This window comes from Centropristis striata, chromosome 1, assembly GCF_030273125.1.
Source record: "Centropristis striata isolate RG_2023a ecotype Rhode Island chromosome 1, C.striata_1.0, whole genome shotgun sequence".
Classification (NCBI taxonomy): Eukaryota; Metazoa; Chordata; class Actinopteri; order Perciformes; family Serranidae; genus Centropristis; species Centropristis striata.
Genome location: NC_081517.1, coordinates 25,281,226 through 25,308,687, shown reverse-complemented (window position 1 = coordinate 25,308,687; position 27,462 = coordinate 25,281,226). Strand labels below are relative to the sequence as shown.

At 39.4% G+C, this 27,462-nt stretch overlaps 3 protein-coding genes across 4 annotated transcripts in view; all 3 read right to left on the bottom strand.

Annotated features, from left to right (window-relative positions):
- prkacab (protein kinase, cAMP-dependent, catalytic, alpha, genome duplicate b) overlaps nt 1-1,684 on the bottom strand; it is a 28,473-nt gene extending 26,789 nt beyond the window's left edge. The window contains exon 1 of the mRNA XM_059335773.1: nt 1,043-1,684. Coding sequence (XP_059191756.1) covers nt 1,043-1,088 — 46 coding nt within the window. The 5' untranslated portion in view covers nt 1,089-1,684. The remainder of the gene's footprint in view (nt 1-1,042) is intronic.
- A 2,609-nt stretch (nt 1,685-4,293) lies between these two features.
- Nucleotides 4,294-11,169, bottom strand: asf1bb (anti-silencing function 1Bb histone chaperone). The gene is made up of 4 exons (XM_059335741.1): nt 10,426-11,169; nt 9,447-9,562; nt 8,581-8,757; nt 4,294-5,398 (listed from the first exon to the last, which is right to left on the bottom strand). The coding sequence occupies exons 1-4, from the start codon at nt 10,532-10,534 to the stop codon at nt 5,201-5,203; spliced, it is 600 nt and encodes a 199-aa protein (XP_059191724.1). The 5' UTR covers nt 10,535-11,169; the 3' UTR covers nt 4,294-5,200.
- A 2,921-nt stretch (nt 11,170-14,090) lies between these two features.
- LOC131973667 (complement C3-like) overlaps nt 14,091-27,462 on the bottom strand; it is a 39,192-nt gene continuing 25,820 nt past the window's right edge. For both annotated transcript variants that reach the window (XM_059335722.1, XM_059335729.1), the window contains 16 exons: nt 24,805-24,952; nt 24,530-24,615; nt 24,201-24,278; nt 23,914-24,069; nt 23,199-23,261; nt 22,675-22,756; nt 21,462-21,510; nt 20,963-21,053; nt 20,715-20,807; nt 18,506-18,623; nt 18,271-18,360; nt 16,302-16,394; nt 16,138-16,221; nt 15,918-15,965; nt 14,546-14,687; nt 14,091-14,351 (listed from right to left, as the gene is read on the bottom strand). In XM_059335722.1, the coding sequence (XP_059191705.1) occupies nt 14,210-14,351; nt 14,546-14,687; nt 15,918-15,965; nt 16,138-16,221; nt 16,302-16,394; nt 18,271-18,360; nt 18,506-18,623; nt 20,715-20,807; nt 20,963-21,053; nt 21,462-21,510; nt 22,675-22,756; nt 23,199-23,261; nt 23,914-24,069; nt 24,201-24,278; nt 24,530-24,615; nt 24,805-24,952 (1,563 nt within the window). In that variant the 3' untranslated portion in view covers nt 14,091-14,209. The remainder of the gene's footprint in view (nt 14,352-14,545; nt 14,688-15,917; nt 15,966-16,137; nt 16,222-16,301; nt 16,395-18,270; nt 18,361-18,505; nt 18,624-20,714; nt 20,808-20,962; nt 21,054-21,461; nt 21,511-22,674; nt 22,757-23,198; nt 23,262-23,913; nt 24,070-24,200; nt 24,279-24,529; nt 24,616-24,804; nt 24,953-27,462) is intronic.

Below are 27,462 nucleotides of genomic sequence, written 5' to 3'. Positions count from 1 at the left end.
GCCTCACATAAAGGCAAAACTGCTCACTGACCAAGAGTACATGACATTTGTTTAGGAAGCTGTGAACGTGAGGATGCCCTCAGAGCTCCTTAAACCATATCTCATAAACTCTTTTCATCATCACTGTCACCTTTCTTAGCTGTTTGTAGAAAAAAACATGTCTGGTTGACAAGACACTGTTTCAATAGCAGTGCATGGTTTCAGAATAGACACATTGTACCCAGCAGAGCCAGCCAATATTCAGACTGACTTGAGTAGGAGATACACATACATTACCAGTTATTGTGGCTTTCTGCTGTTCAAATTAAAAAAAAAACAATAATATGTACTTGATACATCATCGCAAACCAAAAGTCAGATTTAAGAACTTTAATAAATATTCCAGTCCAGTGACATTAGCATACTTGCACCTGTCTGCATAACAGTAAAGTGGCATTGGACTTACAGTACAGCAGATACGCTGATACCAGCTAAGCCAAACCTGCAGACTTTATGGGTTCATGTAGATTAGATTCAGCTCACCCACTCACTGTTTAAGCAGCATCTCTTTCTAAAGGAGTGGAGCAACAGGCCTGGAGTGTTTGGAAAATATCTGACACATAGAGTGTTGTGATATTGCCAATATTTAAATACGGTGAATATTCCAAGATGCTTGCAGCTCACAATTGCTGTTGGCTGTTTTGCAGCTCATACAGAGATTTGGCTGGATGAAGAAGCTCTACATCCTGCTTCATCCTACCTTAGCATCCACAAAAATCAAGTAAGAAGTCAATGTCTAGAGAAGTTCGTGCAAAGCTCCTGAATTTTAATGTATGACAATAAGGGTTCTTGTGAGCATGGCACAAGCTAATTCGTTTGCAGCAAGGACTTGTCAGTGGATCTCGGTGAATGGGAAAGCAGGCACAGGCCTCTAATTAACAGTGTATGGCTTGTTATGTAAAGGTAATATAGCCTGCTGTATGACATCGTCTGTGATCATTTCATGAGGCTGTAACAGAGCAGGTGCTGCTCAGGAGTGATGCGTACTGGCGACGGTACCCACCGCTTTCCATCTCGCTGCCCTTCCTGGCCGTGGGCGCGTTGCCCATGATGACAACTTGTCAACGGGCGATCCGTGGCTTTTTGGCCGCCCTACAGCCTTGTCAAGCCGGTCTAAGCTCGATTAGGTCTGAACGGTATTTCCTAAATCCAACTGTAAGGGTTACCAATCGTTAACTCCGAGGTCTTGATCTTTAATAGCCTGACAGCTGCTGATGCGGTGCCACGGCGAGACGGTGAGATAGTGCAGCGGGCTCACTCACTCCACGGTCATCAACAACCGGCGACCGATATCGAGTTTAAATCCACGGGGACCTATCGTTGTGGTATCTCGGTATCTCTGGGGCTTCACTGGACTGCCAGGCCGACCTCGGCGCAGTTGGCCTGAACACGGAGGATCCAGTCTTCTCCTGTCCCTCCTTGCAGCCCCCTCCGAGCGAGGCCCCCCGGCTCCCCACCTCTCCCCCAGCCCAAAAAACAGCTATACCGACAGCGGGGGTGCAATATTCTCAATCAAACGTCTGCCACTTTTCGTTACCGAACCCAGCTTTTAAAAAATAATCCTCGGTGGGGCCCGACAACGACGGGAATTCGCCCAAATCAACATTGGCCCCCTGTAGCCTCGGAGACGAGCGAGATGACGGAACTACAGCCGAGCGAACGTCCCGCCTACTCCCCCAGAACCGGGGTCGATTGACAGCTGGAGCCAGGCTGCGGATTCGCTATCTCTCTACGGCGTTGTCCCACGGTGCGCTCTGATTGGCCCTTCCCAATCCATCAACAACGGCAGCGTCCCGCCCCCCTGCAAAAAGCAAGCGAAGGGAGCGTCAGCGATTATTTTCCTCCCGTCGATGTACACGCCCCCTTTCTCCGGTTGCTCTTCCCTATTGGCTTGGCGCGGCCGAACCGTGGGAATTTCGGTGAATGTGAGGATATCTATTGGCTGTCAGCAGTGATTGACAGGAATGCCCCCCCTCCCCCCCCCCCCCCCCCCTCCCTTTCCTCACCGCCGCCAAGCGACTGATACACGTTTGGCTGAGTGACGTCAACCGCGAGCTATTTTTAGAAATGTTGGTCAGAATTTAACGCACGCGCGGCGCGGTCTGGTTGGCAGGACTTCTAAACAGACCACAGACGGCCGTGCATGGAGGGAAGAGTTTATCTGGTGGGAAATGAATCACAGGAAATAAAAGAAAATATCTTTTTTTTTTACAATCGGTGTTGGATGAAAACACGCAGAGCCTCGTACTGTCTGTCTGCACCAACGACCTTTACGGTCAGAATCCTCCAGCATCTCTGTCATCCTACCCACACCTGGTGTACCCACAGGGCGAGTGCAGCAGATGCCCAAGGGTCCCTTACTATCAGGAACCCCCAAAAAGCCCAATTTCACATTAGAGCTGGGCGATATATATCGATATAAAAGATATATTGATATATTTTTAAATGTGATATGGAATTTGACCATATCGCATATATCAATATAGTTCAAATTTGCACTGTGATCCTTGCTCCAGGCAAGCTGCAGAATTTATTTAAGATATTTTTTTATTAAAATGTGCACTTTATGACTTGATTTTTAAAAAAATGGTTCTCCTGTTGTTATACAGAATTAATGTTCAGTTAAATAAACAGTTTCAATAAAACTACTTGTGACATATCATATCTGGCTTTGACTTTGACTGAACATTTGCTCTCACTTTGCGATAAAAATATTGGGATATATATCGTATATTGATATTCAGCCTAAATATATCGGGATATGACTTTTGGTCCATATCGCCCAGCCCTATTTCATATACAATGTTTTATTTCAATAATAATTTAAGCTTGCAATGGTAAAAATCTGGCCTGGTACTGGCCTCCTGTTTATAGGAAATCCCTAAAGCTACTGTAGTGTCTGACACAATCATATAAGGTCTCTACAGTCAATTACCTTAATCTGTGAAAAGGACTACTACAGCTGTATAATCTACATTTTGTGAGGTACAGTATATTTGTGTTGAGTGATTTCACTGGCACATCTGGTTTTATGCACCTACTTAGATTTCATTGTCCATTTTTTCACGATTCATCAAAATGTGAAAATAATACATGAAAAAGTTAAGTATTAACATTCAAATTACACATTTAAAATACCAAAAATATAACTCATTATGCAGAAGGGTTCATTTAAATATATATATATTTATAGAAATAAATTATGATTACTGATGCACTATTATGTACATCACTTTACTGCTGCAGCTTTTAACAGAGGACCCAACTTCTATTATATCATATACAAGTCTTAATTCTCTCCTCGGATTAATACATTCCATCTTAAAGTATCTTAACCTATGATAATACATCATTTATTTGTTACTACAGATTTTATTATTAATCTGACTCTCCAAAGCAACTTATTTAAGATATCAAATGCATGTAGTGGTATATTAACATCTGAAATGTGGTGGAGTAGAGGTATGAAGTAGCATTACATGATAATACTCAAAAAGTAGAAGTACCTCAAATTGTACTTATGTACAGTAAATGTGCCTAGATTTTGATACCAAATATTTCCTGCTACTGTTTTTTTAGAGGTAACAGATGGACGGAGGAGTTAGTCCCTTCAACTTAGAAGAGATAAAATGGGTGAGAGCAGATAGTCCCCCTCCCTCTTGTGCTGCAGTTGCCTAGCAACATGAGGCTAGAGTGGAAATGGTGGAGTGAGGCTGCTGCATTTTATGAATGAAACTGGGAAAAAAAAAAGAGCCAGAGAGGGGAGGGGAAAGAGTGGGCCGATGCGCACATACACACACGTGCTGAGAATCACTGCTGTTGCTGTGCTTTCTTCTTCACTAGTCAATGTGGAAAGCAGCTGTTTAAGCACAAGGTTTGTACAGCTTTTGAAGACTGAAAATTAAGCACTTTCAAGGTACCTAAACCAAAAATGTCCCATGTTTAAATTGTTACTGCAAAAGCTATTGCAAAAAAAAAGAAATTGGCACCCATGTCACTAATATTGCTCTGGTCCGGCCAAGTATGCGTCTGGTGTGAAACGGCAAAAGACAAGAAATGACAGTATTGTTTCATTTCAAATATGAAAAGATTTGACTGTGCAAATGAAACACTGGAATATGTTGAAAATCTTTTTTTTTTTTTTTTTAGGAACATTACAATTCAAACATATCCCTAACATTTAAACATAATTAAAATAAAGCTTTTTCCAAACTTTCAAGATTTCATATGAACTTGCCTGAAAGCAACACAAGGTCCACAAAACAAACTTTATTAAATCCGCCACTATTACAAATACTGAGACAGAGAATATATAGTTAAGTACAAAAAGAAAACATGCCTTCTTATCTTGAAGACAAAATAAGCGCTGGGAAAACATTATTTACAGTAAGCCTAGACCTGCAGAACCACCTAATGTTTTGTGTATAATAACAGACATTTTATGTAATATTTTAAAGAACATCATCTGTACTGATGCCTGTCTGAAGAGGCAAAGTTATCTGTAATTTAAGCTTTAGCTATCAAATAAACAGCATAAAATGCTACCTCTTGCAACAGGCCTTCAGAACATGGTTCTTTATTTCAAACCCAATATCTTTTTCCACAGGTAATCTAGATCCTACAAATTTACATCAGAAGAGACAAACCTTAAGAACAATGAAATGCTTTGTTATAAGCAGCTGGTGCCTTCTATTCTGACATACGTAGCACTGCCCATAGAACTGATCTGTGCTCAAGAGGACAAAATGAACAGCACAATATGGGTACCAAACAGGTCAACATCAGTGTACCAGTATGACTTGCCAGTCTCAGGGCTGTGAGGATGTGGTGGTCTGTAGAACTCCGCCCTGATGACTCAAACTTTCTCTGGCTCAGTTTTGACATTACCCGAGACAGAGATATGGTAAAATAAGGCAATGTTGGTTGTTCAGGTATGCGTGTGTTGAAAAACTGTGACAAGAGACAAAATGGTTTGGAAAAATTCCAGATCCATGTCATTTGTGTATGCTGTATAGACATGATGTCACTGCTGCCACATCCCTGCTGCCTTTTTATGTCCATGTGTTATATCCATGGCCTCCTTGTCCAATTGTGTGTTTGCGGTGTGGGTGAGTGTACAGATAATAAGAGCTTCTTATCCATTATCTTAATCCGATGATTCTTACATGCAGTCCATTGAGTTGTCCGGCATCAGTCCAAGAGGGGGCATCTTTCCTGGTATACAGGATGGTGGGAGCATTCCGCTGATGTTGGGGGACGGGTCAACATTTTCGCTGTCCTCCATCTTGTCTGCTGAGCCGTCCCAGTTGATGTGGAAGCGAGTGACACGGGGATTGGAGGCCAAAATATTCCTCAGGAGCTGGGAGAACAGAAGCAACATTGGTGAAATGTCAGGGTTATAGTTTGTCTTTTCATTCGACCCTCTGTGCCCGGTAAACACCCAACACCCTCATTTGTCAAACACTTTCCATTAGAACGCTGTACTAATTGCGACCGGATATTCAGCTTAACGAGTGAGATACAAATCAGCCATGAATTCCTAGATGAATCGGTTGGAGAGTCATGGATTGGGTATTGCAAGACTTTGAATCTGTTGGCGGCTTCACACACTTACAGTTTGCGTCAGCGTCTCTAAAACAACGCTAGAGCTGAAGCTGCTCGCGAAACGGTTCTCGCACAACTCCATGGGTCTCTCCAGTCTCTCCCAAGTCTCTTATTTTGCATCCCCGCTTCCCTCAGTTGCGGCGTGCACTTGCAGAAAATGTTTTAAGAGACACGAGACGTCCTTCCCTCCAAAAACGCATGTGAAGCGATGTTCGTTTCTAATGACGGCAGCGGATCACAGCTGGATCAGCTGTCAGTCGGCATTAACAGCTGTACACATGCACTAATAATGATAAGTGTTTTCACTGTTTAACAAACACCTGCACATGAATAACAACCTGCACTGTGTATTTATACTGTGAACAGTGTCCTGCTCAGGGACACAGGAATGCGATTATATTATTTATTTGCCTATTATTTGCATCTGTATATAGACTATCCTGGCGATAAATTCATTATTTAATATCCCAGAACATGATTGTGTCCGCTGAACACCAGCCAATGTTTCATTAGGTTAGATGATTAAGGGAAAATGTAAATGTCACTCAGATCAAAGCTACACTCAGGAATGATCAGCCTCACGTGGGACCAAATGAAAATGACAAAAAAGCTTCTAGAACGATCTTTCTTTTCGTTTATTATAAATGTAGAAATATGTTTGTGGTCTTTTCGTTGTTCAGACCCACAATAAAACAGATTTTTGACTTGTGAGTGACACACTCACAAGTATCGACAACAAATATTAACCGTAGAATCAAATAAAACTATCGTTCTTAGACTGTATCGATTCGAATCGGTTTGTAACAAAAGTATATTGTTTTTGGATCGTATCAATATATAATTAATATGGGGCCACCTTGATAGCATCACAAGGATTGTTTCTCTCGACAGATAAATCATTAAAATATTATTAAATTAAGAGTGGCTCACAGAGGTTCTCGTCAAAGTTACGGACACGTTCAAAATGGTTTCTGTTCCACTGGCTTAATTTGAAGCTCCTGATTTGTCATATAGTACTCATTTCATCAGGCTTCTCTAAAGAGCTAAAAAACAGTAATAGTAGAGTTGTTTATGTCTACATTATAAGCTAAATAATTATCTAAACCTGATATTTCAACAAGATAAAAACATTTTGTCAGCAGCTTCAGCTCCCAAGCAGTTTTTAAACAATACCTTCTGTGGCTAAGACCATATGTTGTTGTTTTTGAATGCAAACTAGGGCTGCCATTGGGGTTAATCGCATGATTGTCCATAGTCCACAAATGGATCACAGATATTTTCTGTTCAAGGATTTAATACTCCTATCTTATAAACGTACACCATTAAATAAAATTAATTACTGACAGCAGTTAGAGGACTACGCCTATATTCATAGAACTGGAGTTCCATCCAGTAACTATTTCCCACTGCTTCATTCATTTTCTTAATACAAGTTCTGTGTGGAAGACAACAACTACAACAACAAAAAAGCATGGCTGACATTAACAACCTGATGCTTTTTGGCAAGTGTACACACAACTGAACTCTCAGCAGTGCAGCCTCTGCATATAGCTTATAAATAAAACGGAGGAAAAACGATGCATTAGCTAACTAATGCCAGTATATGTTTCACTTTACAGCTCTTTTGTACTTGTGTAGAACAGGTATCTACTACAATAAAGTATATTATTTTAATTAAATACACTGAAATATACTCCACGTTGCCCTTTTAGTTGTTGTTGTTTACCACTTATTGTTCAGCGTTTCTTGAAAGTCAAGGGCTGAAAAACAATGAATGTGTAGTGACTTCACTCACCTTAGTGGCAGTAATGCACCCATTGGCTTGTTTGCCAACTGCCAGTACACACAAGAAGTGGAAGCAGTAAGTGAAAATCACCTCTTTAATCCAAAATGTTTCCATATTGGTGCCGTTTTAGTTTTCTTTGATACAAACTCAGTCATGTCTTGTCAGAATAAAATGAAAAATGGTTCGCAAGATATACTTTGCCTGCCGTCAATATACCTTTGCTGCTCGCCCAAGTTAACTTTAAGTTTTTGAAACACTTAAAAAGAAAGTCGAAATTTAAGGCTGTGACACTGTCGGCACAGGTCGCTTACATAGAATACTCAATTTGAGGCATGATGGCAAATGATGGTTGAGCCTGCTTAAATGAAATCAAACTGGTTTAGGCTTGTACACCAAATCAAACCTGAAGAACCAGAAATCAACCCAACTCCAATATGGCTATTTGTTCGTGCTGACCACTTAATTTGCTAGTTGTATAATTTTGGGGTCAGCATCCCTTAGACTCTAAAGCTTTTTGAGTTGAGCAGGCCAATTATTTTGTTAGGTCAAAGCTTGCGAAACAAATGCCTGCTTAAAAGGAGTGTTGGACTTAAGAGGCACATGTCTCTATTGTAGGTTATCACACTTCAAAACTCTGTCAATGCCCGAGTGGTGTCACTGGTGATCATTATCATCAACTTAACCAGTTACTATATATGATTTATCAGTCATCTTTTAAATGTCAAGAAAAGTAAAGAATCTTCAAATTCCTAATTTTGTCTAACCAACAGTACAAACTAAATGACATTCAGTTTCCTCCTACTACAACCAAAAAAAGAAAAGAAAAGGTTGATATACATTTACTCTAAAAGGTTTGTGTCAGACTTCTCTCTTGATGCCACTGCAGCCCTAACTTCTGTAACTTCTAATTTCAGAGCACCAGAGGGCAGTAGAAGACAGTGCATGTTTAATTCAACCCTTTTCGAAAGAACAACAATGTATTGTACTGCATGTTTAAGCTTTCTGGTGCACAAGTATTGCAGGATTTTTTTAATTATACAAAAATGAGACAAAGATCTGTTGTGATTCAGGCAAGATTGTTGCAAGCAGGCCCCCTACACTTCTACTGATGACAGATATCACTGACTGCCATCTCTAAATGCATGTGTTACCTTAGTGTAGTCTGGTTTAAGAGGTGGGTTTTCCCGTAGTTCAGGGTCCGTGTATTCATTGTTGACATAGTAACCGATGCGGATGAACTCCTGTCCACGGTAGGTGCAGGTTATAAGGACTACAGTCACTCCTACGGCATCACTCTCTGGAATCAGCCCTGTGTTAGGAGCATCAGCCTGAAAAGGCAAACAGGAATGCAAACAGGAAGAAACCAAAACAAAAAAGTTATCAGTTATCAGCACCAAGCAAAAATTAACCAGGGAAATCAAATACATTTACCCATATGTCTTTACTTTTTAGTCCTAATTTGGGATGCAAAATTCTGTGAATTTTCCAAGTTGGAAACGTTTTATGGGAATTTGTTTTATTTATATTTAGCATATTCTTGACTAGAAAAACAAGATTTCATGCAAGTACATTTTAATAACTACTATTTCTCAATCACAGTCACATAGCACACTGCTTACTGCAGGGCTACTGAGGCCACGCGCCCTACACGCACTGTGCATTGTTGCATCACATGTTGAATGGGACTTCTGGATTTTTTTTTAGTGCAGGTGGTGGGGAAGCGGAGCGGTCATTTTAGTTTATTTTTGAATGTTTAAGGTCAAGTGGGAGGAGTAATATTTAACTCAATGTTCATGTTTTTGTTGTTCAATAAAATTATTAAAACTTGATAAAGTTCCACTTACAAATAAATGTTGAAATGTCATGGATTTTGAATATCTCCAAAATTCCCCAGCTTAGCTTCCTATGGAAAGTTTCTGGAAATGTTCCACCCCTTTGCAACCCGAGTCTTAGTAATGAATGGGATCTGTGATCTAGCTGTATGAAATGACAGTTAACATGACAACAGTTTACTTACCTGAAACACAAACATGTGTCTGCCAGCTGGTACAGGGCCAACTAGAACAGAGTCCAGAACCTGGTCGTATTCTTCGCTCTCAGCTGAACCCACATAGATGATCTTCCACTCCAGATCTGACATCACACACATGCAACAGTGAAACTTGAAAAATAATTGAGACATTCAGACTTCTTTAAAACTGTATCCAACAAAAACAAGATAAGCCCTACACAGTGCTGAACTGAAAAATGCCACAAAAAAATCTTTAAAAAAATAAAAACTAAATCATAAAAATTTTGCTCCACTGATGGCCAAATATCAAGTTAAAAAATACGATAAAGCCCCCCAAAAGGCGTTAGATTGGGGGGGAAAATAATAGACAAACCAATTTTAATAGGTTCCTCGCATTGTTAGTGCTCGGGCCCTAATGACAACGGCCGATACCGACGGTGTGCACTGTTTTTATCAGTTTCAGTCACGAAACTGATTTAATTTAATCTCTTCAACCACTAAGTTTATTATATGTATATGATTATCTCAAAAGTTCCCTCGATTAATTAAGTTAAATGGGTCGATGGTGGCGCTTAATATGTTCATACATTGCTTCCTTGTTGTCTCTGTCCGGAGTTCGCGGCAACTCGTTAAGCTTGTCTGTTGCTACAGTAACATAACGTTAATAGCCAATCAGCTCCCAGGAAAAAACTCCGAAGAACGTCAACGAACCAATCAGTGCAGGCAGAAGGCGGGGCATTGAGCACAAACGCGCCAGCGCCAATTTTCAACAGCTTGTCAAATGAAATATCACCAACTTAGCCACAAAGACAACTGATATTGACATATCGTCGAAAACAGCGTACTTATCAATTACTTGCGACGCACCCCGTCTATCTGCAAAGTTAATACGGAGGCAGAATGCGCCCAGACAGGTAGCTAATAGCTAACATATCACAAAGAGTAAGATAATGGGCATTGCAAGTTAGCTGAAAACAATACTCACCTTCCGGCAAATCCTCCATGCATTCAAACGTTATTTCAAACTGAAACGGATTTCCAAATGGGCTCGGGTTGTCCAGCACAGCAACATTTAACACTTGTACCTTGGCCATAGCGGTATCTTCTGAGGCAACGCGACCTGAAAACCCAATGAGCTTTTCTCTCAAGTTACGTGAATAAAGGTTAACGAGTCACTCGGCACTTCGCTGTCGCTTTGTTCCCGTGTTGGCTCAAGCGCTTTAATCTTGCCTGTCAGCTAAAGTTTGATTCCTTTCTTCTCTGAGAACACCAACATGACCCGGCGGTGGCGGCTGGGCTACAGGAAGTACGTAATTTTATTCTTCTTCGCCGTCTTTAATTCTGCCAGACCACGCTGCGTCTAGGTGGCACACTGCTGCCCCCCAATGGCCATGTGTTAAGCAACAGACCAAAATGGGGGGGGAAAAACTGTCCATTTTCATATTTTTAAGAGCAAACTTAACCCATAAGAACCCATGGTGACACCCGTGTAACAAACACTTTAAATCTTCTAGAATTTCCCATATTCACCTTTATGCTTCACATTAAATCATTAAATCCCTAAGCAATGCATACTCAACACCCTGGTGTGGTGACAGTGACTTTGACTTTGACAAGAAGTGACTTCTCCAAAATATGGATGTGACTGGAAACAGAAGTGTGAAAAAGTATCTAATTTCAAAAAGCTTATTTTTTTGTTACAAGGCTAAGTTTAAACCCATTTAACAATTCTAATCCATTAATAGGGTGTCCTGTATTGCATTTAACTTGTTCTGACCATATTTCCTGAACAAATTAAAGTCACAATTTTGATATAAATTATGGAGATGCAAACAAAAAGGCAAATTGTTATTTGTTTTTATTTTTTTCTGATTATTATTTTGTTAGCCTACATAAAAACAAATCTGAAAAATAATTTGTTGTTAAACAGCCATGTAAATGTCACAATTTTGATAAATGTTGTGGAGATGCAAAGAAAAAGGCAAATTTGTGTTTCTGTAAGCAGAAAATGTCTTGTTTTTTTTAAAAAAAGAACTATTATAAACATGAATACCATAAACGCCCTATGTAACATTTATGTCACATCACAGATCTTTGTCATTTAGGGATAGTTTTTTTTTTTTTTTACATCAGAAATGTGTTCTATGTGGTCCACTTGCTCTGTGGTATAACCCCTATAATTTTCCTTTTAGGATAACTGGGTCTGGGTTCTTATGGGTTAAGACTTGCCTTTTTAATTTGGCTTTTACTTGAACCATTTTAGAGATTTTTCTGCTCATGCATATATATATATATATATATATATATATACAGTGTTTCCCACAGACCAGGTAGCAATGTGTGGTGGTCCACTGACACCGGTGGGGTGTCGTGGAGTCGGTCATTGGGTGGATGCAGCGGGTGGCGTTCAACACTTTCTGAAGCTGCCATATGAAAAAACCTGTATCTATTGTTCTTCAGAGTCACCTGCTGAGACACTATAAAGCTACAGCATTTGGAATTATTCAGTCAGTTCTTTAAAAGTAAGTTCTTTAAGAGAAGACAACTAAAAACATTTTTACCAGAACCCTGCCTGGTTTCATTCCTCACCCCAACGAGTTCAATCTTTAGATTGAAGAGGTTTTTATTTCAAATAATAAACTTAAGACCTACCTCAACCAATAACCCGTTCTAACTTTTTGGGTAAAAAAAAAAAATGTAACAATAAAATATATTAACACAAATATGCATGGCTTGCATGCCCTATCAGAACTTCTCATTTTTCTTGGCTTCCTGAAAAACAACTCAAGTGCCTTCTCATAAGGGACCTCCTTGGGTTCGGGCCCATTTATGGAAAGTATTGCTTGAGAAACAGTAGGCCTATCCTACAGTACAAGACCAAAAAAAAAACCATAAAAACAATAACAAAACCGCAAACAGCCACAGACAAATCAAAATTAAAATACTTTACCCACTCTTGTTTTTTTAAATTTAAAGTCTAAACTTCTCTGTTTCCACCTCACCTGTTGTTTCAGCAGCTGCCTGTCTTACAGGAGCATTTTGTCTGCTGTCCTCCTCTATTTCTCCCTGAGCACCACTGTTTGATGCCTATACAACATTCAGATAAATTAACGTTTACTAGCCATTTGACTGTTCAACTTTGTTTCACACTGATACCTCTTCATGCTGCTCCTTGTCCCCTTGACGAGGCCGTTTCAATACTCATCTCATCTGGATTAAAGCAGGAAACATTCAAAAAAGGACTGATAACAACAATAATAATATTAATAATAAAAACTTTAAAAATGTGGTCCATTCTTTTTGATTTGACTGTGGGCATAGTAGTCTATCTCAAATATTAGGGCTGTAAAGTCCTAAATTCTTTAAATATATCACTTTATTAACATTTCAAACATTTTTAGGCGAGAAAGTAGCCGTTTAGATCCCCAGTGCGTCGTTAATTTGTCTAAATACCAGCTGTTTGCAATTTTGTTCGGACGAATTCGGCGCTACTCAAGCTAGCTGTCGTGAGCAACGCACTTCGGTTACATTCGCAAAAATAAAACGCCCGTTGCCCTTTATAACGATAGAAATTGTGCTTTTACTTTGAAAACAGGAAGCGAACCTACCCTCGATGTAGCTAGCTTGAAGCAGCCGTTTTGACTGCTATCGTTCCGTTAACGGCATTTGCGGCAGCCATTCAATATGCCTTAACGTTACCGGCGAGTCTTGACAGCTCAGAGATCCGCCCGGTTCATTGTAAAACTTTTATTTATTGCTGTGAATGTGGTGTTTTCTGTGCGTAGGCTAACGTTATAGACCCCAAAGCAGCGCTGCTTTTCTGTCCAACCACTTTTTTTTAAATCTCTTAGATAGGGAAAAAAAACATACCGGTAATCATTTTGTGGCGGTCGGTCTCCATTCTGTGGAGGTGCGCCAAAGAATGGTCTATGTAGGATGGGAAACACTGATATATATATATATACACACACACACACACACACACACACACACACACACACACACACACATATATATATATATATATATATATATATATATATATACATACATATGCATTTTATCATGCTCTACTTCTTAATTATTTATTGTTTTATCTTTTTTATCTAGCTTTTAAGAAAAAACTTTTTATTGTTATTTTTTATTTAGTTAATTTCTAACCTGCTTCCAGTGTTTCCTCACTGCTCCATGTTGAGATGGCACTTCCTCGGGGGGGGGGTGGTTGCTTTTTTTCTATGATTTGTTATTTTTATTACTACTTTCTCCTTTTTTATGTAAATCACTTTGTGTTGCATCTCTCTTGTATGAAAATTGCGATACAAATAAAGTCTGATTGATTGATTGATAAAATGAACAAATTGTTTGTCACCTTTGGAGCATCTTGGACCTTATGGCAACGCTACACAACATCCCAGAACATGCTCCTTGGTAACGTTTTTGAATTGGAAAATATGTCCCAAGACTGTGAACCTAAGGGAAACACTGGTATTTTTGAATACTGGAGAAAAGTCAGAGTATCACCAAACTCAGCCAGATTCATCTTCTTGGCATCAAAGCTGTGGACTGACATCTACAGAGCCACACCACTAGTATTGCTAAAACCTTTTTTACTGTATATGTATAGATTTAAATGAGACACAGACCATTAGATTAAGGACCATCACATTTTAATAAACATGATGCATCTTTGTGACTTTTGCATAACTTGTACCTCATAGTTTTACATGAGAATAATGCAAAAACAAAGCAATCAAAGAAATGTGTTTCTTTTAGTTTTCACATCCAAAGATTTGGTAGATACTAAGCATGTCATCCAAGCCCAGACAGGTTTGCCTGTGTTTCTCAGTCTGACACTCAGCTACAGTGGGCCAGTACTCGATCCAGGTTCTCTCACCGAGTACATACATGTACCTTAGGAGTGTAAAGTGAAAAACAACTTTGATTATCATGTAACTAGGTATTTGTGAATAGAAAATATACATTGTTATATATTGTATAAATTGTATATGTTATCTACAATCTAAAACATGTTGTATAAAATGTATAAAAGAACAGAACATTCATAGCAAGTACAAACTCAAAGGTTGTGTTTCTTGTTCACTCACGATTGTTTCTCCTCATCTTTGTGAATATCTGTGGCCCTGCCCATGACGAGGTAGGTACTGCCTATTTTCAGATTCAAACCCACCCTGCAGTGCTTAAAACTGAGGAAAGGACGCACTGGACCGAGACCCAGGTCACAGATTCCTGTTAATTAATATTAATGAAAAGCATGTCATAAAATACATATTGTAACTTGAGAAGCTAATTCCTGAAGAAACTTAAGTGTCAATGCTGGATGTTGAAAAGCTGCAAGCTTTAAAAGTAATAATAATTAATAGTAAAATATAAATATAACAGCAATAATGTATTGTAGTTTCTTAAGAAGTTGAAGAGATTTGAAAATTGCTTGAAAAAGTGAAACTTTTGTTTGTATCTCAAACTGCCATAATCAGATAATCTCAATCAGATCCGTGTTCTGTGTGTTCCACTTGCATTGAAAGGTTGCCATGGTGATGGTAACTGTTAAGTGACTGTAAAAATTAAATCGCATCTCACACTGAAAAAAATCTAGGTTGATAGTTTGCACTACAGATGTGGAAAATAGTATGAGTATAGTATAGTATGAGTATAGTATGAGATTCTTGATATTTGAAAACAATAAACATTTACAGCACAGTAAACTAAATCCTGTCTCCATAGGCACATGACCAGACAGCCCAACTGCAGGAGGTGACAATGTGTATTAATTAATAATTAATTAATAATTAAGTATCTGACTGGCTCTATTCCCATTCCACGTTCTACTGTGTCTTTGAAGTTTCTCTCACTCTTCTGTAATGTCTGGTTTCTGTATGTTAATTACATTAAGTCACAATTTCATATGTAACTACCTCCTGTTAAAGTTTCTTTTGTCGAGAGAGTACGCTTAAGAACTTTCTCTCGGTGCTGTACGTAACTAAAGGCTTTGATTGATCACACCGACTTTCTGCATTTTTCTTCAGAGACTTAAAAAAAACCTCTCAATATTTTGGGAAGAAACATCACCTACAGATTAGAGGAAAAATATGTATTTTAGATTTTGGGGATGAACTTTCAAACTCCTGGTTCTATCGAAAAAGACTGTGCATTCAGGTCAGATATGGTAGGGCCGCGAAAATGCCAGTAATCCCATTCATTTGAGTGGGGGTAGTGTGTTTGGGGATGCAGAAAAAAACCCTCCACATTTGAAGACATGCAGCCAGCCTCCTATCACCTAACAGGTCCTGATAAACGTGCTGTTCAGCAATTTGTGTGCAGTGCAAAAAATGGGAAAATAGGAACTGATTAGCAATAACAGATGCAGTACAGATATATTATATTATTATAAAAATATTAGGGGAAAGAAAACATTAGACACTTGAAATAAATAAATCTTAAAGAGAGAAAAATGCTCACTGTTATTCAAGTCTTGGCCTGGCTTCTTTTGACACATTTTATCACTCCCTTTAATAAAAACAGCAAAAGAGAGAGAAGATACTTAAATAAAATGATACATGAAAATTTTTTTTTTTTAAAAGGTGCAATATTAAAACATCCTCATCAGCACAGTCATCTCAAAATGAATTTGAAATTTTTGATGCAACACAAAGACAAATTAAAGGAAATAAATACCCACCTTCTTTGATGACTTCCACAACTCGCATTGTGTAAATATGAGTGGATACTTCTTCTGTGAAATTTTCCAGTCTCATTTTGTACACTGAGAGCAGAAAAGTTGCAGTTTGTTAGTCGCTTGCTTGCTTGATATCTCTCAAACACAACTAAAACACAAAGTCTTACCAAAATCTACTTTGTGCTCCTTGTTAGCCTCACACACCTTACTTGTTCGCTCATTGTTATCGATCTTCTCCTTCTTCTGCATACTGCAATTCTCTGGAAATGCACATTGGGCAAAAAGTTCACGTACAACCATTCAAAGAGCACATGTGAAGGGCTCGACAGCATCATGCAGTAAAGCAGTTCCTGTATGTATCAAAGTTATTTTCCTCCTCACTGAGGTTGCTCCAGCTCTATATTCATTTTTGTATTTTCTCCCAAGACTGTTTTACACTGTTGGGTTTGCAGCTAAAAAAAATAGCTATTACATTATCGCACAGAATAATGTAATGTAATTACAGCTCCACAGACCTTATCAGCCAATATTGGCATTTATCTATAAAAGCAAGAAGCGTCTGTGTGTGTGTGTGTGTGTGTGTGTGTGTGTGTGTGTGTGTGTGTGTCTAGGGCATATCTCACTGACTGTTGAGACTGACCTAAGATTTTGTATGTGTCTTGTGCATGGCACACAGGTGTGAATCCTCGATTTTTCAAAATATCATTATATACGTAGGACGTGTTGCGGCATTGCACTGTTTCTGATCGGACGCCTTTTAGGGGAGCTCCGTCCCATTGTGTGATAGGCCTACACCTGGTCAGTAACCCAACTCACTCTGGATTTCCACCCTGACTCATCTCATCTGTAAGTCTATTTAGCCTACCTATCTTTCGGAGTTTTAAAGTGCGCTAAGGTTCGATTTTCCAATAATATTTGAATAGTTTCCAGCGAATATCAATGTTCAATGTGTATGTGCTGGATGGTGTGCGTACCTTATGAAAAGTAAGTGTTTTATGGAGTTGCAGATGTTGTAGTGGTCTGCATGTAATGTGCAAATTCTGTTATTCGCGATTAGCATGCTAAGCGGAGATTTACCTTTATTCACTTCTCATGTTGCATTACTATGCAATTCAGGGATGACACTCATGTTGCTTTGCGTAATGCCCATTATCATTTTATATCTCATATCTCATTTTTTTAGTCATTGATATGAGATACTTACATGCAATATAGTAAACCAGCTAATTGGGTTTATGTTAATGTGCTTTTAGTGCAGCATACTGCGTAATGTGCTATCTTACGATTAGCATGCTAACGAATAAATATTTACTACTTGCCTACAGGCACTGCACTAGTATCAATAATGTTGCCAAATATGCAGCAATATAAGACTTTTTTTTTTTTTTTTACAGCACAAAGATTACAGGAAACAATGCTTGGGGTGATTTAAAATTGTTATTTGCATTGTTTTACTGTATGTTTAATATCAGTTCATTACTGAACATTTTTAAAAAGTAAATAAATAACTAAAACCATTTTTAAATCACCTCAAGCATTGTTTTCTTGACTTTTAGGTTTTGTAAAAAAGATTTTATCTCAATGCATGTAGCCTTGGTAGCAAATAAAACATAAATACAAGAATATTATCAAAAGTGGTAGTGAGGCTGGCTTTCATATCTTGTGCCACAAGTACTAGGCTTCGGTGCTTAAATCAGTCTGTATTTAGTTGATATTGTATACTTTTTTCAGCTCCACAAGGCATGTTTTTGTATTTCATGTTTTTGTATTTTGTATTATGCCAATGCTAATATATTGTGACACTCTCACTCAAGATACTAGCCGTGTTTCCATCAACAAATTTCTCTGCGCATTTTAAAGATTTGACACGAGAGAAGCTTGATGGAAACACAAAAATGGATACAATACAATTGCGCAATATCTTCTACAGAAATACATTACACTGCCATCTTCTGATGGAAGTACGTTTATGCAACTTTGCTTATTCGCTCTAAACCAGTTTCTTTAATGTGACATTTCCAAATTTTGCCTCGACTTTAATGGAAACATGGCTATTTACATCATTAAGGTAGAATGTTGCATTTCTTCAAAAGTTCCATGATGTTTACGCTAAACATCAGGAATTGTGTTCTTTACCTTCAGCACATGTGCATTCATTATTTCTACAGAGCCTCAGTAGCTCTCCATCTTTTCTCTCTGGGTGGTAGAACTTCACACAAGCTGACTCTGCAACAAGGAAGAATTTTTTCCATTTTTCTTGTGGTTGACAGTTTAATTTTGGAGTTCAATGACAAATGACCTATCTTGTTGTTCAGCCAACATGTTTTAGACACAGTGGCAGCTTCTGTGTCTGGGTGTCTTTAAAACTCACGGTTGATGTTATTATGGTTGTAATATTCATAGACAGACACAGCAGCTGGTTGTAAGACGCCAACTCTCAGCTTCTGACGGACTTTAAAAGCGACCTCCTGTGTTTCTACATTAGAAACCTGTTGAGAGACATAAAGCAAAGATGTGAGGGGGTGAAAGAACCAGAAAGAAAAAGTTTTATCTTAGTTGTCATTTGCCCCTTAGCATGCACAAACCCAATATCACACCGTGCTAACACCATACAGTAGATGACGAAAACTTTATAATAAAAATGTATGCAAACTCTGTTCAATCAATACATCTCCAACTCCACCTGCTGCCCTGTGAGCAGCAGGACCTGCTGCTACATACTGCTCTCTCTGTGTAGTTTGTGCCTTTTATACATCTGTCATTGCATTTCTTTTTTATTTCCCATCAAGTTAATTTGGCTCTCTGATTTATTTGCTTTAATAATTTACTTGCCAAGAGTGAGTGTGTTCTTGCCTGTGTGTGCCAAACAAAAGCTAGTCTGCAAAATGACTCAGTCCCAACTTTGCAAGTCACAGGTAAGACAAGGTTGTAAGACAAGTTTAACAACTTTGTACCATTTTGAAACTGAGTAACTGTGTTTTTATTTCTGACTCATTTTATTACATTTAAAGGCTAAATTACTAAGTGTGCCTCTGTGTGTTATTCCTTAAATACAATCATTTGTACACCTGAGCAGAGCAGATGGTGTTTTGTTGACAACAGCAAATTCTTTATTTCAGAATGGGATCATCCCAATCTCATCTATCATTTTTCAAATGATAGATCTATCATTTTTCAAATGATAGATGGTCTGCACCACCAAATTAACATCTTCCTGGAATTAATTCAAATTACAATCAATTATCAGGAAAATGAAGACTTGATTAGCACTTTTTTCAGCAACATTTTTTTAAATTCTGGGCATGGGAAGGGTATACAATCACTCCAGGTCTAAACGTTAAAGTCCAAGTAAAGTCATACATAACTGGTGTTAGAGCAGACAAATAAAAAAATAATTAATTTTGATCATCACTTGACCAACTTAAAGTGTGTGGCAGTGTCTGTATCTGCAGAGACCCTGCCCTCTGCCTTTATTTTTTCTTTTCATATTATTTTGCTGCGTTCAGGACATCTTTGGACATCAAAACTGCAGCTTTTTCACGCCTCTCGGCCTTGTATACCAAGGCAATGCACACAAGGCACGTTTAAGCATTTGTTAGTTTGTTGGTGTGTCTGTTGGTCCAACACACAAATACACACACATGCAGCAACAGCAAGAAACATGTGGCGTGCTTATTTGTGCTGTAGACTGTAAACCGCCATAAAACAATTATAAAAAAATTACTTTTTTTCCCTCCGATTCACTGCTTTCTTCTCCCTGCTCTAGCTTGCTCAACCAACGCTCTGTTGTAGTGGTTAGTATTGAAGGGACAACTTGATCTGGCTACGAGCCGGGGGACAGCGGAGCGGCCGAGAGACCCGCAGCAGCTCGTCTGTTGCCCATAAAATCAGTGGATGTGTGTGGCTGAATGACATGAGGGGGAATAAGGCGTAAAAATAAATAATCTTGCAAAAAGCGAGAACTGGAGAAGCAAAGCAGCAAGCAACACTCTATCACAGACACACAGACACCAACACAGCTGGTAGACTGTGAGCTGAAACTATAGAGCAGCCAGAGTCAGACGTGCAGCAGAAAAACGTTGCAGAAGCAGAATTGAGCATTTTAGTCCCAAAGTAGATATGGGCTAGTCTGGCTATGTAAACATCAGTCGTCTTCTTGCTCGATGCTCTACATACGTCATCTGGTATAACTGATACGATTGGCTACAGACGTACAGACGATTATGATAGACATTCGTAGCACCCACAAAATGGCTCTGGACGATCGTAAACCAAGCCTCCTGTACGTAGAAATGAATAGGTGGTATCCAGACTATATCTCAATTGTGATATTGTCTGGCGTTAGTCAGGCTACTGCTGTTGGGTTCTTTTGATAAGATATCTCAAACTTTTTTTATTCTGCTAAATCATGTATTTTTACTGTGCAAGCAGGGGGAAATCAAGCAAATCAAATCAATCAAATGTGATGTCTTATCTCCATTTTAATTGAAGAAACAGCGTAAATGTTTGGTAAGAGCCAAAGGACCATCGAGAATCAGAATAAAGGAAATAATGTCACTTCAACAAAGAGGAAAGAATACCTCGTTCAGATAGATGATGAGTGAGCCTCTGTCTGACAGCATAGGACTTTTCGGCTCATACCTCGAAATGGTTTTGGCAACTCCAGTGGACAACTACACAGGCACAGGCACACACACACACACACACACACACACACACACACACACATTAGACAACCTTCTAAACTAAAAGAAACATCCTAGTTATACTGACCAGAAATATTGACCTCTGAACTCAGTATATGTTTGTATGTGTGTGTATGTCCTACTGTGTTCAGGTCATCTGTATTAACTTCGAAGCCAGTCAGCAACCCAATGTCCAAGATGGTCATGGTTGCACTGCGCGTCTTATCCTTAAACCTGCACACAGAATGGACAGAATATTTAAAAACAAAATACAACAGACAAGTGGAAGTACAAGTGTATAGCGAAGCCATTTTGCAAATATCGACTCGAATAACAGCTCTGAAGGTTTCATATATAGTCCTGAGCTAAAGTGACATTGAGAAAAGGAATGATTCATAATACGAGAGAGTGTGATCACTTTAAGGAGAGTAAATCATTTTTTTTATTCTTATAATCACATGTGGTTCAGAACTGATACTGTATGTTAAGATAGGCATCTGTTCAAGGTGATTGCAATGTAGATAAAATCATCTGGGATGTAAAGGGCAGGGTAATTAAAAGATAAAGAGAGACTCAGAAGCAAAATATATAAATGTGAGAGTTATTATAACACACTCAGTATAACTATTTGACTTTACTTACAAAACGTGTATTACCAGCTTGTATACCATCTCATCCCCATCCATTTTCACTGGGGGAGCAAAACATTATGTGAGCATTTGATTAGCACAAGAGTGATGGAGCTGAAGAAGCAATGATTCAAAATTTAGGACTAACAGTAACTTTTCTTGAAACTTCAGTCAAAACATGACATATTTGTGTTGTGTAGTGTTTGTAGTAACTTGTCTTTGTTCGAGCTTTGCTGTTTTTGTGAAACCAGCAAGTGTAGTGGCTTTATTGGCTCTCTCTCTTCTTTAATTAGTTTGCACTCACAGATCCAGTGAAGGGACATCAGATTCAGGAGCTTTCTCTCCTATTTATTATTCATTATCTGTTCTCAAGTAATTTGGTCTTGGGTCTGAGTTTATCTTGTGGATGTGAGTTATATACACTACCCCTTTGGCCAGAGTGACAACCAGTTTTCAGTGTTCAGACTACTTTTCCTTAATGGGAGAACCACACGCCAAAGGTGCCCATTCACCCTGTTGTTCACTCTGGCAAAAGAGTCACTCTCCATCCTCAAAACTCTTACTCTTACTGCTCTATGTCACAGATCCAATAAATTGAAAAGATGGAATTATACCAATCCTGCGTACATTTAGTTCATTTCTGGATTATAAATTAAATATTAACAAAAGCGATTGTTTTCCTCTGAATGAGGCAGCTAAAGCGACAGAGGGGCTCCACTATCTAGGGATCAATATCACCCATAGCTTTTCCTCTCTACAGAAAACTTTCTGAGTTAGTAGCTGATAGGAGATTTGCAGTGTTGGGATACTCTTTGGTGGGCAGAATCCAGACTATAAAGAGGAACATTCTGTCTCAGTTCCTGGTTCTTTTCCAATGTCTGCCATTTTTTCATTACATAGGATAATATTTGGATTGATTTGGGCAGGGAAGTCTCCTAGGGCCCGTCAGGCAATTCTGCAGAGACGAAGGGATAAGGATGGGTTATCACTTTCTAATTTGCTATTCTACTGTTGGGCAGCCAACATTCAGAAACTGCATTCTTGGTATAATGGTCCTGACACTGACTGGTGTGTATTAGAGGCTCACTCCTGTCAGTCATCCTCTCTAGCTGCACAGATTTGCGCCCCACTAAGCCTTTGTTCTTTCTTGGTCTGACTCTACTTTTGTTGTCTGAAATATTAGTGGATGTTCTGGTGTCAAAGAGAGAAAGAGAGCATTACATTACCTTCATCGAGCTTCACAGACAGGTTAAATTTCTGACAGTCACTTTCCCTTTCTTTAGGCCGAGCATAATACAGCGACACCATCTGCCAATAAACATAAACAGTTTTTTATGAGACAGGATTTTATGGGACTCTGGGGCACCAAACCATCTAGGGTTCCGGGGGCATGCCCCCCCCCTGGAGAAAATGTTGTACATTTATAAGTAAAATGCACTTTGAGAGCTAAATTAGAGCAAACACCTCACATAAAGTTATATTAGTAATCCTACTGTGTAATTTTAATTGCCGTCAACATGCTTTCGACTAGGACATGGAGCAGCCAGCTAGTGTGGTTTGGCCACCAATTTAGTTTGAACCGTTTGCCACAGTATATTGACTATCACACAGTTTTTATAGTTAAAAGTATGTATGTATAAAAGTACATAAAAAAGTTTGTATGAAAAGCGTAACTTTTATTCCAAAGGTTGAGTTGCAAAAAGACACAATGAATGATAAATAAACCTCAAAAATATGTGCTAATACTCACATTCACAGTAGCTTCTCCTGTTCCTGTGGCAATTACCATCACATCCTCGTTTATTCCTTTGCTCTGTTGGGATTTAATGTACACATGCAAACACACAAGCATGCAATAAGGTTAATTTCATACTTCATCAATTCGAAGAAAATATGCACAGAATCTAGAGTAATTGTACTTAAAAGTTCTATTAACATTCTACTTAGTGTAATGTCAACAAGATAATTGTCGTATGCACCAGCTCTGCAACTTTTTTTTAAAGAGGCCTCTTTCCTACGCCATGGAAAGACTCAATGCATTAAGCATCAAGTTGTTTAATTTTACTCAAGCCTGCTGACTAGCCAGCTAACTAGCTTGGCTAGTCAGCTAAGTGTTTCCGCTCTCCTCACTGCAAAGTCAAGTGTCCAAACAGCAAAGAGTAAGGCGGAGGAACCATTAATGTTCAGCTAATTTTTCATTACCAGTATTATGAAAGGACATATTAAGTTAAGGCAACTGGTACTAGCCAATCACAGCACAGTCCAGGCTTTTGTCACACAAAAGTGGGTGTGGTTTAATCTAACCTGGGTTGGAAAAAGATAAGATGCATACAGTGTATATTTCACAATTACTGTTGATCTTTTTCTGCGTTTCTCCAAAAGCTGTTTGTTTCTGTACTGCAGGCTTCTTTGTGTGTGTGTGTGTGTGTGTGTGTGTGTGTGTGTGTGTGTGTGTGTATTTTCACCTTGGATGTTCTAGTGGAGTATTGGTTATTTCTGTTAATGTGGAACCTTGCAGGGTCTTTCCTTTTAGGATGCACAATGTCAACATTCACATTATACTCCTGTTCATTAGCATTGACCCAGTACTCAGCTATTGCCTGGTAGACCAATATAGTAGCCTAGAAAAACAAATAGAGACAGTAAATAAGCATAACTTCACAAAAAAAGCCTAATAAAGATGGGTTAATGCATTAATATACTTTAAGTATTTGAAGCAGGGAGGGAAAGACAGGCAGAGAGAGACTCCTACTTGAGTTGATCCATAGCCTCCACCATATATCTGCTTTTGGTTGAACCATCTGACAACAGGTTTGGCATCCTGAAAACGCTATATTATGAAAGTCAAGGAAAAGGTGTTAACTTTTGTGGTTGGCAGTCGCTTAGATTGTATTGATTTTAATTCTTCTGTTAAAGTCCAAATCATTACTCCCAATTTTTTGGGTAAATTTGGTCTGTTCATCTACTAAAGGAAAGACACTCAACAACTGTACTTTTACTGAGCTCACATGAACTCTACAGAACTGTGTGTTTTTCAAATCATTACATACTGGTCAAATACACATAGTAGCACATGCTCACCTTATCCTTGACCAAAGCCAGAAGAGCATACGCTGTGGCCTCCAGTGTGTAAAGATCTGAGTTAAGTACAGGCCAATGGTTTGACTCTGAAAGAGGCAGACATTTTTATACTTGTCACAATCTTGTAGAACTTACAAACCTTAACTTCTAAAATGCATAACCTTATTACAATAAAGAAAGAGCTAAACTCATGCACATGCACATATACATATACCATTAAGCTGTCATTAAGCGTTTATCTTATTAATAGGTATATTATACACAAATTACAAAACCTGAGACAAAGTTGTAGAGGATCTGCCGGTTTAGCTTTTTTTCATTTGCCAGGGCATATGATGTCATTGCAACAGCATATGGTTTGGTTAGGCCGGGCAAACTCCTTTCCAAGTAGGCCGTTGTTTTTCTTATACTGCCTGGAAGACTCTGAATAGAAGAGAAATAAGATAAGTACAGATATGCTGTCAGTTTGAATTCCTTTGTGTCCCACTAATTGCAGGATATGTGCATTAAGTTGTGGGGTGGCTGTGGCTCTGTTGGTAGAGTGGTCATCCACTGATCGGGAGGTCGGTGGTTAGATCCCTGACCGTGGCGGCCTACATGTCGAAGTATCCTTGGTCAAGATACTGAACCCCAAATTGCTCCCGATGCTGCGTTCATCGGTGTGTGAAAGAATTCCAAATTCTGTAGTGTAAAGCTCTTTGAGTGGTCGCTAGGCGACTAGAATAGCGCTATATAAGTACAGGCCCATTTACTATTTACTTGTCTTTGCTCCAAATTTTGAAGCAGACTGACTTCAGGCCCCCGGTGTTTCCAAAGAGTTGTCACCCTGATTTCAGACTGCCAAAATAGTTTGCCTGATTCTACACATTGTGTTCAAAGCTGGCTGTTAACATTGCATCCACCTAATTAGTCGCTGAAAGCTGACAAGCTTCTCAATGCCAGTTTCGTTTCCATTGTCAATTCTTGTATCAGATCATGCCCCGGGTAGGGACGACTATGTTTGGGTCCAGGTGCTAATGGTCCATTGATTGCCCATGGGCTATGCAGGGCAAACTGTGGCCTGAAAAGGAGTCAAGGGTCATAGGCTTACCAGACTTTGCGTGGGTAGAAGGTTGCAGGCAACAAAGTTTTATCGCTTAAAGTGTATAAGTGTATGTGGCAACCCCTGCTGTTGAGGCAGCAGCCTTACGGTGGGACTTCAATCTGTGGGCTGGGTTTGTTGATTGGGGCACCTGGGCCCTGTGCTCTGAGATTATAAAGGCCCCCTGATTCATTCATTCTCTCTCTCTCTCTCTCTCTCCAGCAGACGTCCGCGGAGTGGTGTAAGATATGGCCAGATTTATAGTTTAAAACATTGTAATGATTAACAATTTTTTAACAAATACATTATCAATAGTGTTGGAATCACATGTAAGTCATAGATGGGATTTTGTTCATTTGTGGATTTGAACTAGTTTTCATGAAGAATGCACATGTCTTCATCTCAGCCCTCAAAATGGAGTCTCCTCTGTCTCCAACAAAGCAACCTGTCCCCGCACCTCTGTTCCAGCTCCAGGTGTCGATGTGCATATACAAGAGGTGTGAGAACCTCATTGGCTACAGAACCTCTTACACTACAGGAAGTCTAACCGGAATATAAACGTCCTCCTCGTCTACTTCCTCACACTCTTCTTCTCCAGTCCCTCAAGGGGACAACACTGCACTTCTCAACGGGGTCTGCTAAGGACAGAAGGTCCTTGAGCAGACTACAAACCCTGCTTCTCTCTTCTCATGCAGTCTCTCCCAGGAGACATAGAACCTGTTTCCTCCAGGAAACCGAACTTCCAGCTTAGGACAAAGGCCCCAGAGCACAGACATGGGCCACAAATTTGCAATTGCAATAGGACAACACAGTAAGTTTAAAATTTTTATTGATGTTTTGGTATAATGTGTTTTGTTAAGTATTATTGTTGGAGTATCTATGCAAGTTGCAAGCTTTTAAAGTTCCCTCCCTGCCATCTCCTCTCTAATCACTGCAATCATCAACTCCTCCCTCAGTACTGGTTCTGTCCCCCAACCCCCCAAATTGGCTGCCGTCACACCCATTCTCAAGAAACCTGTTCTTGACCCTGATAATCCATGCAACTTCCGCCCCATCTCCAACCTCTCTTTTCTGTCCTAAATACTGGAACGTGCCATCGCCTCTCAGCTCAAAACCCACCTCACCTCCAACAATCTGTACAAAGAATTCCAATCCGGTTTCTGCTCTCAACACAGCACCGAAACAGCCCTTCTCCGTGTCACCAATAACCTCCTCTCATCCGACTCCAGTCAAAATCCTCATCCTCCTTGATCTCACTGCCGCCTTTGACACCATAAACCACACCGTTCTCCTCTCCCGACTGGAATCAACTCACTACATCACCGACACCGCCCTCTCCTGGATAAAATCATACCTCTCAAACAGACAGCAATTCATCCACATCAACAACTGCACCTCCTCCACTGCTCTTGTCGCCCAAGGCGTCCCCCAGGGTTCGTGCTTTGTCCCCTGCTGTTCATTCTCTACATACTCCCACTCTGCAACACCATACCTCACGGTGGCCTCCGCTTTAACTGTTACGCCAACGACATCCAACTCTATATCTCCACCAAAACCATCTCCATTGTTACTCAATCTATGCTGACCAACTGCTTCACCGATATTAAAACTTGGATGCAAAAAAAAATCCTACAACTAAACTGTGACAAATCAGACATTGGTCCAAAATCCTGCACCAAAACCACAGACAACTTTAGCATCACCATTGGCAATTCCACTCTGTCCCTGTTCCCCCAATATTCGCAACCTTGGAGTCATTTTTGACAGCAACCTCTCCTTTGAGCACCACATATCATATATATCACTACACATAAATCACTCCAATTGCCTTTTTTCACCTGAAAAACATTGC

Bases quoted from the DNA above. Each gene is read 5' to 3' on its own strand.
- asf1bb (XM_059335741.1), bottom strand. From the start codon at position 10,534: ATGGCCAAGGTACAAGTGTTAAATGTTGCTGTGCTGGACAACCCGAGC. The intron at 9,563-10,425 runs GTGAGTATTGTT...GTGTGATGTCAG, and splicing joins CATGGAGGATTTGCCGGAAG to ATCTGGAGTGGAAGATCATC. The intron at 8,758-9,446 runs GTAAGTAAACTG...TTGCCTTTTCAG, and splicing joins GACACATGTTTGTGTTTCAG to GCTGATGCTCCTAACACAGG.